Source organism: Mastigoproctus giganteus, chromosome 5, assembly GCF_048544385.1.
Source record: "Mastigoproctus giganteus isolate SK-2022 chromosome 5, ASM4854438v1, whole genome shotgun sequence".
NCBI lineage: Eukaryota > Metazoa > Arthropoda > Arachnida > Uropygi > Thelyphonidae > Mastigoproctus > Mastigoproctus giganteus.
In genome coordinates this window covers 10,445,311-10,460,821 of record NC_143579.1, presented here as the reverse complement: position 1 = coordinate 10,460,821, position 15,511 = coordinate 10,445,311, and the positions used below count along the sequence as shown (strand labels likewise).

The following is a 15,511-nucleotide window of genomic DNA, read 5'->3' as shown; positions in this document are numbered from 1 at the left end:
GATATATAGGACTTTTTCTAGCAGGGATAAGGAGGTGATTATTCTCTTGTATAAAGCAGTGGTCAGGCCACACCTTGAGTACTGTATACAGGTCTGGAGACCTCATTTCAAGAAGGATGTAGAGCTGCTGGAACGAGTACAGAGAAGGGCAACAAGATTAGTGAATGGAACAAAGGGTTGCTCTTACGAAAGGCTTAAGTTTTGCAAATTACAGTGTCTGGAGATTAGTCACTGTCGAGGTGATCTGATAGAGGTGTATAAAGCCTTGAATGGTTTGAGCATGCTCAGTGGCAATGGGATTCTTCCTCTTGCTCAGAATAATCACCTGAGAGGGCATAAATTCAAACTGAGGAAAGGCGGATGTAGGATAGATGTGTGGAAATTTGCCTTTAGCCAGCGGGTATTTGGTTGATGGAACAGACTTCCATCCCATGTTGTGGAAGTTGATAGCCTAAATAAATTTAAGGCTCATCTGGACAGGTATTTCAAATGAACGGAGGGGTGAAATGGGAGTGGGTTTTTTTTTTTCTTTGGCTGACTGCATAAGCTTGCTTTCTTGCATCATATGCCTCTACTAATGCTAATGCATAAAGCTCCTAATTGATGAATAATTCTTTGAACATACATTCTTTTCATACCAAGTTCTTTTGCTACACTTCTGATCTTTTCTGGGTGACCGTATGATTTTATCAAACACTGCCTCCACATTCATGTTGTCTGTGGAGTTGAACCGATCTGCCTAAACTTATTCATCAAAAGTGACACTGTTTGCTTGGTTGGCAGATCTTTATTGAACTTGGCTTGAAAACGTTTACATACAGTTTTCACACTGGTTACAGCTGCTCAGCTTGTTCCATATGAACAGAAATAATGCTCTACAATGAAAACCTTTTCTCAAACTGTGAGAGCCATTGCCGGTAAACAAACTTCACAACATTTCTCATCTATAACCAAGGTCAGACTAACAACATGTCTGGCATTGTTGGTGCCAACAAGCAAAAAAGTATACTGAAGTATACCAAATAAAGTATGCTGAAGTTTAGCAACCCAGTTAACATGGGTTACTAAACTTTGGTATACTTTATTTTGGGTCATATTGTATTTGGAGTGGAATGTCAGTTTTCCAAACTAAGCGAAAACTGAACAGTGGTGAGCACCATGAGCATTTCAAACTTAGGCATTCTTGTACACTGTACAAACAGTTCCTGAAGATGTAGTGAGACGCACAAGATGCTCAAGAATCTTGCAGGCCAGCACTAGTGTGTGCAAATTACATCAGCAGCATTAGTAAGAGAAACATGCCGACCGGGCTAGCCGGGTGGGTAAAGTGCCTGCCTGGCAACCCAAAGGTCACGAATTCGATTCCCGCCTCGGGCTTGGATCAAAGTACTGAAAAAACCTTGGGAGGTGCATTATGGCCACAGAAGCCTATGTGCCAACAACTACCAAAAAAAAAAAAAAAAAAAGAAGAAACATATTAAATATTTTCATGGTTGATCATCAGCATTTATGAAGGTTAGTGTGTTATGAATTTCATTTAAATTTTATATTAGCATATCTCCTTTAAGCTAAATATAAGGCAGGTTAGTATTAATAATTTTAGCTTCTAATTTTTTTTATGTAGTGCCATTAGCTTTTTAACAAAGCTTCTGCATTATAATTAGGAAATCATTATATGATGATTATATGATGAAATTTTTCTCTATAAATAACCACTCTTATACCCCATGGGGGTATAAGAAAGACTAAATAAACTAACATTTAAAAGTTGGCTTATTTAGTCTTATTGACTAAATGTACTATACAATTAGGTAATTAATAAGTTTCGGGAACCTTGCTAAAACTCCGTCATCAGACCATATTTGACTGTTCTAAAGGACAGAAAGATAAATTATTACAATTAATTATTAATTAATGTATGCATTACTACAATTATTCATAATTTTTAAGTTTTATACAAATAAAGGTTTTAAAAAAAAGTAAAATTAAATAAGATATTGCCTATCTATTAACAGCTCATTTATACCTACATTGGGCCTGAGCCTAAATAGTCACATTTTATTAACTGGTAGTCACCACCACCATCCTCCTTTGACATGCTTGAACTGTTTTTCATTTTGCAGTTGCAAGATGATGATGATGATGATGATGAAATGAACAATGTCGTTTTCCAGCAGGATGATACATCTCCACACTAGTCTATTGAAATGCAAAACTTCCTTAATCAAATATTTCACAAAAACTGGTGTGGTTGTGGAGGATCCTTTGCTTGGCCAAAAATTTACCTGACCTCACCTGACTCTTTCATGTGGGATTATGTTAAGAATGTTGCATATGCACAATGTCTGAGAGATGTTAATGACCTGAAAAAGAGGATAACTGCTGCATTGAAATCAGTCACACCACAGATAAAACCTGGAAAACTCCGGCTGTCTAATATTGCATATGCCATAGAAACCAAGGAGGCCATGTTGAGGGCTAATGAAAACTTCAGTTTCAACTATCTTTGTTCAAAGTTTGAATAAAATATATGAAGTAATTTTCGTTTTATTCTTTTTTTTTTTTTTACTTTGATGTCATTTCGAATGGATCACCAACTATATAGATTTTTTTCCTCCCTATTCTTCAACAGGTTCATCAACAATAACAATCTATTTTTGTTTTTCAGCATCTCTACTTGCAGCTCCAGCTAATGAAAACAGCTATTCCTAAAGGTAATTACACAACTGCTTTTGAACAATTGTCATATTTCTCCTGTATTAACTCATGATACTTTATCACTGGGCCATTATCATTCTAGTTCTTAAATATTCTTGAATATTTACTCAGTGTTGTTATATTTCATGGAAACAAGTTTAAATCTCTATTCATCATGCAGAAAAGTTTTTTTAAATGGAAGGTTAAGCAGTACTCAGTACATAAGCACATATATATAAGGTCAAAGTTCCGATTGATTTTTGTTTTGCGAGTGGTAGTGTAAATTTTGGGTGGGAGGCATTACCGATAATTAAGGCCTAACTAACTGGCTAGCCATAGTTTGCTCTAGCAGTTGTTGGTTCTCCTATTGTTCTATGTTAACGATTAACATGAAATCAAGTTAAGAGATATTAAAATGAAATTGAAAAGATTAGAAGTTTAAAGTTAGAGGTGAAAGGAAATAAAGAATAGTGCAGAATAGGGAATTTTTAAAGAATAAGTCTAGAAAATTGGCTAATCTTTATCAATACCCGATAAAGATTAGGAAAATAACTAAGAAGAATTAGAAGGTAACATTCCTTCACATGGCCATCTCTCTGCTACTTCCTCAGGGGCTTTGAGCAGACAGATAGCCATACTAAATGAATGTCTCATGCATAAACAATGTCTTTCTGTAGTCTCAATAACAATTTTGCTTACAGTTTTTGATTAACATGAAACCAGAAGGTGCTTACGGATACAAATTATTCCCATTCATTGAAGACTATATAGACAGTTTGCACTGGCAGAACCAACTAAAATTTAAGAAATGTTCTAATAAATTATGTAAGACGTGTCCATACATGCACAACCCTACAACAGAAAATTTCCCAGTATTTTGCCATATGCAAAATGTCATATATCTTATTACATGCAAAGAAATGCAGGATACAATACGTGGGGCAAACTAGTACAGAATTACGTATAAGATTGAACCTGCACAGATTGCAAATTAAGAAATTTGGAGAAAGACTCTCCAAAAGCAAAACCACTATAACTTCGGATAAATACACCAATGAAATAGAACTAAAACACTTCCAAAAGCACCAGTTCACCAATATATCTATAGCTATACTAGCTACAGAAGAAAACACCAAAAACAGTGAAATATTGGAAGACCTCTATATATTACAATACAAATCTCTAACATACGAGTTAAACAATAGGTTTAATGGCAGAAACTTCACTTACACTGGGGTGAAACTTGCACATACACAGTATTCCAACTAGCTAAAAACACACACGATGACGCTCTAAGAAACAAAGTTCAGCAAGAATACAGCAGATACAACAGAACCAGTGCACAAAAACTTAACAACTTTTAATTGCTTCTCACCGAATGGGATAACGGTCCTATTAACATTAAAACCATCCATAACATCTTGTTTCCACTATAGCACATCAAACTAAAAGCCCTAAATAAGATTTGTCTACGATACTCCTTCAAAAACATACATCTCAAACACACCATAGAAGACATTATTAGATTTAAAATCGGATTCACTCACCCTGAAAACAAAGCAAAACAATACTACATAGTAAAATACCAAAATCGCATTTTCAACCATGTTAACCTTAGAGAAGTCTTTGGTAAAACCACCAAAAACCTACCTGTAGTCAAAATTAATATAGCAATCAGACATAGATATGCAAGGCCCATCGGAATGGCCTTATGCAATTACAAAAAGACTATAGCAAACCTGAACAAGATTGAACCCCTTATCACTGCAAAGAAAACAAATATAAAAGTTACATAGAACCACATCACAAGCACATTCACAAGCCACCTCAATATAGTCAAAGATCCAGCATTAAAAGAAATCATGGATAAAGGAATGAAATTCAGATCAAACATCCCAGCCTAGAAAGCTTACAAAGATCGATTAGAATGAATCTTTTTCAATTCGCTTACAAATTAGCCTATAAATATAACACACCAGTGGAAGCCTTTCAAATTTGGATTAACAGCACTTCAGATCACATTATGGCAAGGTTTAGAGACTGCATACAACACCAATATAACTACAAGCAATACAACCTAAAAAGAATAAATAACAAAATCAAAGACTTGCAAAATAAATTTGTTATAACTAGCACAGACAAAGCTAATAACAATTTTAGTATTATTTGCAAAAAATTCTAACACAGACACTCAAAAAGGAATTAACACCAAAACATATAAAATCACCAACTCCACCCATAGTATAATTACAAAAAAACTAATAGCCATGTACAAAAAAAAAAAAAAGTTAAATTAAAAATTGATAACACTAGATTTCCATTTGTTTATTGAATCCCAAAGTTCCATAAAGTCCCAGTAGGCAGCAGATTCATTACCACATGCAGGAACAGCTACCTTAAAAACCCCCAGTAAAAAACTGGAGGCCAAACTAAACACACTATATACCAACCTCACCAATGCCAAGTTCATATCAGACAATAGAAAATATATAGAATATGTCAAAAATAATAATATCAGCAAAGTGTACACCTACAGTTTCAAAACTCTGTTCACCAGCATATCACATGATAATTTAAAAAATGTACTAATAGACGGAGGGGTGAAATGGAAGTGTTTTTTTTTTTTGGCTGATGCTGCATAAGCTTGCTTTCTTGCATCATATGCCTTTGCTAATGCTAATTTCTCCTCCACTTTGCTCTCAGTTATTACAAAATCATCTAGCTTACTGCCAGAGTTTAATTCATCTCTGGCATTCCCCTCTGAATAACTCCTCATGTGTGAATGTAGATGCAAAATACTCATTTAGTTTATTAGCTACATGAGCAGAATCATCAATAGTCAACCCATCTATGTTAAGTGGACCAATATGATTCATCCCTTTCCTTCAAGAACTCTGCTTTTTTTCTTTGCATCCTTTGCCAAAGATTTCTCATATATCTCATTAGTGCCACATGTCTCATTAGTTCATCTAACATCCATTTATGTCTAAACCTTGAACAATATTTCTTATATGGTATAAAAAGCCTAGTAGCTTCCAATATTAATTCTTTGAATGCTTCCTATTTTGAATTTGCTGTTGGTAACATCGTCAGTTGGTCCCACCGTATAGAATTTAAATACTGTCTCAGACCACCGTAGTAACCTTTACGAAAGCAAAAGCCCTTCCCTTTAGCCTTGATGGTAGTTACAATCTTAAGTAATTTCCACATCAGTACATTGTGATCACTGTCCCCCAGTGGTTCCTTTATCTGCAAATTCTTAATGAATGAATAACCACTGCTGATAATCAGATCAAGAGTATTAGATCAATATACCTCAGTCAGATCTGATTGAGGTATATAACGCCTTGAATGGGTTGAGCACGCTGAATTCTGATGGGATCCTTCCACTTGTTCAGATTACGAACCTAAGGGGGCCTAAATTCAAATTAAGAAAAGACAGTAGAATAGATGTGCGGAAATTTGCCTTTAGCCAGCGGGTGGTTAATTGCTGGAACAAACATCCATCTGTCTTTGTGGAAGTTGATAGGTTGAATAAATTTAAGGAGGAACTGGACAGGCATTTGGAGGGAATGGTGTGATTTTTTTTGGCTGATGCTGCATAAGTTCATACACTTGCTTTCTTGCATCACATGCCACTACTACTACTACTACTCCCTCTGGTTGACTCTCAAACATGTTGCTGTAGAAAACAGTCATCCAATAAATCCACAAAAGTCTTGCTAGTGTGCGAGTGACCAATCCACAAGTTCCAGTCAATATCTGGAAAGTTAAAATCCCTCATTATAAGAAATTCTGATTTATTGGCCCACTCTATTTCTCTGCACAATTGCTCATTATACTCATCAGATTCATTAGGCCTAATAACACACTCCTAACTTCAGTTTTGCTTTTCCAGTGCTTATGCCACACTAAACAGACTTGACACTGCACTGTCCAGCCATGTCGACTGGCTGTACTTTCTTGGATTTTATGTGTTTCTTAACTAATAGCATAACACCTTCTCCCTTCTTATCCTGTCGATCCTTCCTGTACACATTGTCAAACTGATAGAGCAAACCTATCTGCTAAAAGGCCTAAACCTCCCTAACGCTTCCTAGTTCATTTCACAAATATATGTGGTTTCAGTTGTAATCTCAATGATGTCCTTTTCTACTTACAGTCTGCCAAACCCCATATACATTTTCTGGAATCTCAGTTATCGGTTGATTCAGCCATTGCTCATCTCAGTTGCCCAAATTATTCGCTATATGATTTCTTTCGTTTCAAAGTGATACTTGTGCATATGTCCATTCCGATATTCCCTGTCAGAGACTTCGTAACTTTGAATCTCCTCTTTTTCAATCTTCTCTGTCTTAAAATCTCTCTACCTCGTGTCATATTCATCTGTTGTCTCTACCGTTCTCCCAACACCACTAATCACTTGGAGCTCTTCAACTTCCTCTCTTTGCAACTTGACTTTCTCTAGTCCAACTTTCCTAACAGCGAGCTAATTTTCCTTGGTGATTTTAATGTTCACAACTCCAGCTGGCATCCATTTTCTAGTTTCACTGACCTAGCTGGTCGAGATGCTGAGGCTTTTGCAATTACTAATGACCTTGCACAGATTGTTCATTTACCTACAAGAATACTGGACAATCCCAACCATACAGCCAATATGCTTGATCTTTTTCTCACAAACAACCCTTCTAAGTACACGGTCAAAGGGAGTGGTCCTTTAGGCACCTCAGATCACAACTTGATGAGCCTTTATCTCATGGCTATTCCCAAATTCATCTTGTTTCATATTACAAGAATGTAAAATGGGATTACCTGCGAGATTTCTTTTCCTTGGTCAGATTACTGTTTCAAAACTTCTCATGTCAACATTTTCTCAGATCGTGTCAGTGAAATTATTCTTGTAGGAATGGAATCCTTTATTCTGCACTCCACTTTAAAATCTTGTCCTTTATCTAAACCTTGGTTTTCCAATAAATGTGCTAAGGCTGTTCAAGAGAAGACTGTTGCATAACGTAATTGGCTTGTTTCCAATTCTTCAGTTTCATTTTTTGCATACACCAAAGCTCGCAACAATTGAAAAGCAGTTATCAATCAGTCCAAACTGGATTTTGAACAGGCTAAGAGTAGAAAACTTGATTGTTGTCCTAATAGTAGCTGAGCATTCTGGTCTCTTGTCAAAGCTATTGGCCACAACTTTTGCCGATCTCTGCTCCCACCTCTGTCCACCATTCCCAACACACTCCATTCAATGTCTCCTGTGTTCTTCCATCAAAAACATGTCTGAAGGATTTAGACGAATCTTGATGCTATGAAAGCTCCAGATCCTGATGGTATTTCTCCATTTGTTCTCAAAACCTGTGCTCCTGAACTTACTCCTGTTCTTTGCTGTGTTTTTTATTCCAAAGGAATTTTTCCTTCTGCTTGAAAATTTGCTCATATCCAGCTAGATCCTATAAAGGGTGGCAAATCCTTCCCATTACAATTACTTCTACTCTTTCTAAAGTAATGGAGAAATCAATTAAATGCCAACTCTTAAACAACCTAGAAACCTTCCATCTGATCAATGATCGCCAGTATGGATTCTGTCAGTGTCGATCCCCTGCAGATATTCTGGCTTACGTAACACATTTATGGACATATTCAATGGAAAAGTTCAGTGAAACACAAGCAGTTGCTCTTGACATATCAAAGGCTTTCGATCGTGTTTGGCATAAAGGTCTTCTAAACAAGCTTCCATCTTATGGTTTGTCAACTGTGTTTTGCAATTGATTATCCAATTTTCTCTCTGACTGCTCACTGATGGTAGATGACTCTGTCTTCTAACTTCTCCACTGATACTCATGTCCCACAAGGTTCAGTTCTTTCCCCCACTCTTTTCCTCTTGTATATTAATGACCTTCTTCCATTGACCGGAAATCCTATCCATAATTTTGTTGATGATAGCACATTGCATTCCATTTTCCAGTTTGAGAAACCGCGCCCTGCTGAATGAGCTTTACCTTCTCGAATATCCGCTACCTATTCCTTAAATGCTGATATCCAGATAATTCTCCAGTGGAGCAAAGACAACTTGATTGATTTCAATCCTTTTGAAACTCAGTCCTGTCTTATATCTCTCAAAAAGGATTCTTCTGCTCCTGTGTTTATCTTTGGTGACATTCCGATTTCTAAGCACGATGATATATCTCTTTTGGGGATTACCCTGACTTCTAATCTCTCTTGGCACAAGCACATTACAAATATTGCTTCCTCTGCATCTAAAAAACTTTATTATCTCTTTTGCTCTTGCTGTTACTTTTCTTCCAAACAGCTGTTCACTCTACAAATCTCAAATCCGCCCTACATGGATTATTGTTCCAGTGTCTGGGACGGTGCCCCCAAAACTTCTCTCAGGCTTCTAAATTCCATTCAGAAGAGAGCAGTTAGGTTAATTAATGACTCATTTCTAACAGAGTCTCTCCACTCTGTCTCATAGACGTACTGTTTCTGCTGCATGACTTTTCTACAGATATTTCCGTGAGCAATGTTCTTCTGAATTGGCTTCTATAATTCCCGCTCTCTCTCTTTTGAAAACAGCTCATCACATGCTGCCACCAGCTAACATCCACTTACTGTCCAGCTTCAAACTCACAGTACCAAATTTTCATCTACCTCATTTATTCTTTCAACTGCTGTTTCTGGAACAACCTTCCTTCATACGTATTTCCTGAAAATTACAGTCTACAGAAGTTCAAGTCTAATGTCAACAAATATCTTCTTTCGTCTTCTCAGCCTCCAACCCTTGCATGGTACTAAGTACTATAGGTTCTAATGCCTCTTGTGTTTGGGGTTTTCATAAAAAAAAAAAAAAAAAAAAAGCCACATTATCCTGATGGAACAAGACTCCTTTGGTGAGTTTTCCTCAGCCTCTTTGATGTATTAATGCAAACACCTCACATGGTCTGTGTAATATACCTCTTTGATTGTCTTGTCTTTTCAGAGGTTATCCGCTAGAAACACTACATCTGCATATCAAAAAAACTGATGCTCTCACCACATCAGCGGAATGAATTAGTCTTTGTCCTTGAGGAACAGAAGAGCTGCATTTCCACTGTTTGACTGCTCCTTTGTTTTTGGCTAAAAGTGATGGACCACATCTTGCCCATGATCACAAAATAATGCATTTGTTCACTTGACTTGACAGAACTTGTATGTTTTTGATCTGCTATCAACAACTTTGGGACCCTCCATTCTGACATCTTTTTCGTAGCAAGAACTTCTGTTATTATGTGGTATACGTGTTGAGATGAGATGCCCAAGATGCTGACAATGTACTGAACTGTCACTGATCACCAGATCATGCACACTGTCAACAACTTCTTTAGTGATGAACATTGCAGGTTTTCCACATTGTTGGTCATCTGCTAGGCTCTCTCCCCCCTTCCCTCCCTCCATTTAAATTCTGTTGCCCACTTCTTAACCATGGAATAGGAAGGGGCATCCTCCACCAGTGTTCTAACCATACCCTCATTAATTTTCTTTGCTGTTAGGCTCTTTTTTCCCAAATTATGGATAACTGCACAGTGACTGATTTTGTCCATCTTTCCTCATTCACACAACTTTGTTAACTTCAAGACCTTTAATTTAAAAAAAAAATACATTATTAAAACTGCATAAACTTGGTGGGTGACTATTTGAAGTTTTATACAGGAATTTTTAACACTGTACTTCTACCATTTCATACCAATGCCTTGAACTTTATAAACAACCCACATAGTCCATTGTTAACTGCCAACTCTTGAACATCCTTCAAGCTTTTCATGTGTTTGTCAATTGCAGTACATTCTATCAGCTTTGAACCATTGATATTTTAGCCTATGCTTCTTTAAAGAAATTCCATTGAAAAGTTGCAGGGGAATCTGTAGCAGTTGCTCTTGAAATTTATTATTATTATTATTAGCCATACGATGCAAGGAAGCCTGAGACTTATGCTGCACCAGCCAAAAAAATTTTTCGAGTGGCCCTGTGTGTGTGTGTGTGTGTGTGTGAGAGAGAGAGAGAGAGAGAGAGAGAGAGAGAGAGAGAGAGAGAGAGGGGGGGGGGTCAGAAGTAGAAAGGAATCAAATCACCAAGAAAGAGAAAAATGATGATATCCAGCTCAGGACCCTGGGTGTGCCAAGCCCATACTCACCAGATGTGAGCCCCTGTTGTAAATTTCCAAGGCTATTTAGTTGTTTGACCTAAAGGTCTTCTCAACAAACTTCCATCTTATGCTCTGCTTTCTGATTTTTTTTTCTGGTTTCTCACTATGCTTGATGAAAATAGTTTGCTCTCTGTCTTCGAACTTCCCAACTAGTGCTGGTGGAATTCCCCAAGGTTCTGTTCATTTGCCAACCCTTTTCCTCCTATACATTAATGGCTTGTAAAGTTCTATCCATAGTTTCAGGGCTATCTTTTGCTGTTCATAGGCACTAGTTACTCTTTGTTTGGCATTTGTCAGCCCTAGATACTCTTTAATTCAAGGCCTCACTGCATTATAAAAAATTAAAATACTCTTGCATTCAATCTAATTTTTTTGTTTTAATGAAATTAAAGAATTTTTATAAATTTGGTTTTAAATGTTTTTTCTACAACACTTATTCTGCCCTAACTTACTCACAATACAAACTTTGATAACCTTGTTAAGATTTTTCTAATAGAAAACCTGAAGAAAGAATTTATCTTAGAAATCTGTTTAAAAATTAGTTGGTAGAATTTTTAGAATAAAATCATTGAATTCTGTGAATTCTATTTGAATTATATTTTTTCAGGTCCCTGTTTTTTTCATATGCCTCCCTGAAAACTTTGTAGACTCTACCATAGTGCCTATTAGAAAACAAAACCTTGTATAGTTTTGCTAATGATAGCCAGTAAAGCTATGAATAAGATATCATATTCTTGAGTGTCCACCATCAGTTTCTTAAATGCTGATCTTGAAGTAATTCTCCAATGTGAAGAGGAAAACTTGCTTAACTTCAATTCCTTTAAAACCTAGCCCTGTCTTCATATTTCACAAAGTGAGTCTTCTCGTCCCATGCTCATCTCAACTTTAACAATACTCAGATTTGTAGATAAGATCACACATCTTTACTGGAGTTAACTTTGAATTCTAACCATTCTTGGAATAAATGTATCACAAATAGCATCATCAAGGGCACATGATGCAAGAAAGCAAGCTTATATAGCATCAGCCAAAAAAAAAATAAATAAATAAAATACACACACACATACACCCTTCACATTTCACTCATCCACCTGCTCAAAATGTTTGCCTAGTTCTGCCTTGCAGTGCCTCCGTAGCCAGGTGGGGAGGAGCAGCAGTGCATAGCACACGATTCTTGATTAGACTGGAGTTTGAGCATGTGACCACCAAATACGGAGGATGTGGAAAGGTCAGGGTATGACCACCGCATATCCCCAGAGCAATATGGCCTTAGTTGCTAATGCTCCTAAAAACCAAATAAACAACAAACAGTTCTGCCTTGAATCTGTTTAAGCTATGAACTTCTCAATGACAGATGGAAGTTTGTTCCAGCAATCAACCACCCGCTGGCTAAAGGAAAACTTTTGCACATCTTTCCTACAACTGTCTTTCCTCAATTTGAATTTTTGCCCTCTCAGGCAATTATTCTGAGCAAGAGGAAGAATCCCATCAGCATTGAGCATGCTCAAACCATTCAAGGCTTTATACACCTCAATCAGATCATCTCACAGGTGCCTAGTCTCCAGACACTGTAATTTTCAAAACTTAAGCCTTTCTTCTTATTACTTAGTCTGTACCAAATACTAGGTTTTTCTTTTTCACTCTAAGTGCTTTTCTTCTAAACATCTACTGACTGTACAAATCAATCCATTCTACCGTGAACTATTGTCACCACATCTGAATGCCATCCCTAAACCTCTCATCCCACTTCCCTAAACCATAGGATCTAACTCCTAGATCCTGTCCAAAAGAAAGCAGTCCAGTTAATTAATGATCAATCCCACACAAGCTCTTTCTACTAGCCCTTGTGAGTAGCACAGTTGGTATAATCACTGTCCTTCCCACACCACGTGGAAAAGACCTGAATTCGAATCCCATTAATGACACAAGGAATTTTTATGACTCATTTTCACAACTTAGCCAAGTTAGCTGGTCTCGGGAGAGAATAACATGGTTTTTTCCCTCCTGGAAACTTAGGTTTTATATTCAGCAAACCAACCACAGAACACACACACACGATTTCCAGACATATTATATACAGTGCAATATAGCTTAAGTTGCTGATGTGCCTAAAACCCTACAGCAATCAAACATCATTCTACTCCATATCACACATTTATTTTCTGCTGCATTCTTTTTGTACAGATATTTCCGTGGTCATTGCTGTCCTGATTTAGCATATATAATTAAATATTTTTCTTCCAAACTTGCATGAACTAACTGATATCCTTTCACAGTTCAATACGAAACTTACTGAATTAACTTTTCTTTTCTTGTTTCTCATTTATCTGTTCTGTGGAACAACCTTTTTTCACATCTATTTATTGATAATTACAGTTTACAGAAATTAATTTGTTGCATTCTTTTTCTGGAAATGCATCTAATGGCACCACTTTCCTGACTTGGCCTCTGTAATCCAACTCTTTCATTCTTCTAAACTTACCTTAACTAGCCAATGTACATTAACACTTCAATACCAAACTGATTGAACTTTTTTCTTTCTTTTTTTTTTTTTTTTTTGTTCTTCCTCATTTACTCCTCTTGAACAACAATTTTTATATGTATATTTTGGAAATTTAAGTCCGACACCAGGAAGTGCTTTGTCTTCTCAGCCTTTAATCCACGTATGAAACTGGATACTGTAGGTTCCAATACTTTTGGGATCACTTAAAAAACTTAAAAATTTGTCTTTTATATATAGAAAATATGTTCAAGAATATATTCAGACTGAAGACAGATCATATTTAAAAATACAAAGTAGTTTTAAATTTCTTGTATTTTTTGGAATGTTATATCCTTCATCATGAAACAAAAAATATTCACTCAGAAAATTAAAATTCATTTCGTATAAGGAAATAATCCAAATAGTTATTATTTAATAGTTTGTTATAAAATTATAGGCTTATATCATAACTGTGTTGTCCTGCTGGCTTAATAGTAACCTCTGAAACTGGCTATTTTCTTTATCATTTTACATGTTCTCTTGTAATAGGCATGTGGTGTATTAATGAAGTGTACTAATGTATATTATTATCTTAATTTAGGCAATAAAGAATATTTACTGAGGTCGTCAAGAAAATTTACTGCAGAGCATTTTCCATCTTTTCTGGAAAAAGTGCAACTTGCAGGTTGGGTAACAAATCACACACTGTTTGGAGCAAATGAATGGAGAGCAAAGTGGTGGTAAATGCAGTTGACACCCCAGAAAAATTCATTAAAAGAACATACTTTGTTATTCTTTCTGAAATATATATTTTATACATGAAGGTTTCTAATGTTTTTATATATAAATATATTTTTACTGTATATGCTGCTCATTATATATAATAATCAAAAAGAAGAGCATTTAGAAGAACAGTGAGATCTTGATTATTTTCTGTAAACACATGAAAGTAAGAAAGATTCAGTTTGAGAATGTATATGCTAAATTTAATTGGCTTTAAGGCCAAAAACATACATATGCGGCAATACACACATGAGATTCAGTAAAAGTTGGACAAAATAAAACAATAACCATATAAAAGTTGAAGGTGAAAATAACCTTATAAATAGCCCACATCTCTAATATCATAACATATATATGACATGATGTGAAATCCACAATTTCATATCCTTTGCAGTATTGATTCAGCTGTCCCTTAAATTTTACTAGACTGCATCAGCTTCCACCATTGTTATTATTATTATTATTATTAGCAGCCATATGGTGCAAGAAAGCCTGAGGCTTATGCTGCACTGTCCAAAAAAAAAATTTCCCTATTACCCTGAGAGAGAGAGAGAGAGAGAGAGAGAGAGAGAGAGAGAGAGAGAGAGAGAGAGAGAGAGAGAGAGAGAAGTAGAAAGGAATCACCAAGAAGAGAAGAATGATGATATCCAGCTCAGGACCCTGGGTGTGCCAAGCCCATACTCACCAGATGTGAGCCCCTGGGGTTCAATATAAAGAACTAAAAGCAATAAATTCAAATTACAGCTACTGGAATAAATTCCTTTAGAGGAAATAATTTGAGGCTCATAGCTTGGGGATATTCATATGTTCAATAATTAAGATTTATTATTTTTAAAATTTTTTTGGCTTGTGTAACAAAAGCATGAGGTTTCCTTGCATCATATGACTAATACTAACCACCCAGGAAGGTAGTTTGTTCTACTGGCTGTCAACACACTGACCAATCATAAATTTTTGAAAACACTCGGAGAAAAAAACCTTGAGAAAACTTTATCATGTAGTATTGACTCTTTTGAATTTGGCAGCTAGTATAGACAATTATGTTATTTACTTAAATGTATCTGAAAAACTAGATGTCTTGTATTAAAATTGAATGCTTACAAAAAAAAAGGCCTGGCAGACAGAATAGTCTGCTGCCCTTTTGGGGAGCATACTTATAACCTATATTCCCCATGTCTTTGAAAGTAGTAAACAAACTAATTGGTTCTGTCCTAGACTCAACACATTATTCTTACTGACAGGACACAGGAATATTAATCGCAAATTACCTGCTTTAGGTTTAGCAGCTTATCCTTTGCACTTATGTGGCCTTGATGAAACTATAGAACATATGCTTTTCAAGTGTAATTTTTATGTCAGCTTAAGGA

At 36.1% G+C, this 15,511-nt stretch overlaps 1 protein-coding gene across 1 annotated transcript in view; it reads left to right on the top strand.

The window, feature by feature from the left end:
• Positions 1-14,184, top strand: part of LOC150085165 (RUS family member 1) — a 173,910-nt gene extending 159,726 nt beyond the window's left edge. The window contains exons 11-12 of the mRNA XM_090373057.1: positions 2,669-2,714; positions 13,963-14,184. Coding sequence (XP_090229183.1) covers positions 2,669-2,714; positions 13,963-14,105 — 189 coding nt within the window. The 3' untranslated portion in view covers positions 14,106-14,184. The remainder of the gene's footprint in view (positions 1-2,668; positions 2,715-13,962) is intronic.
• The last annotated feature ends 1,327 nt before the right edge of the window (positions 14,185-15,511 follow it).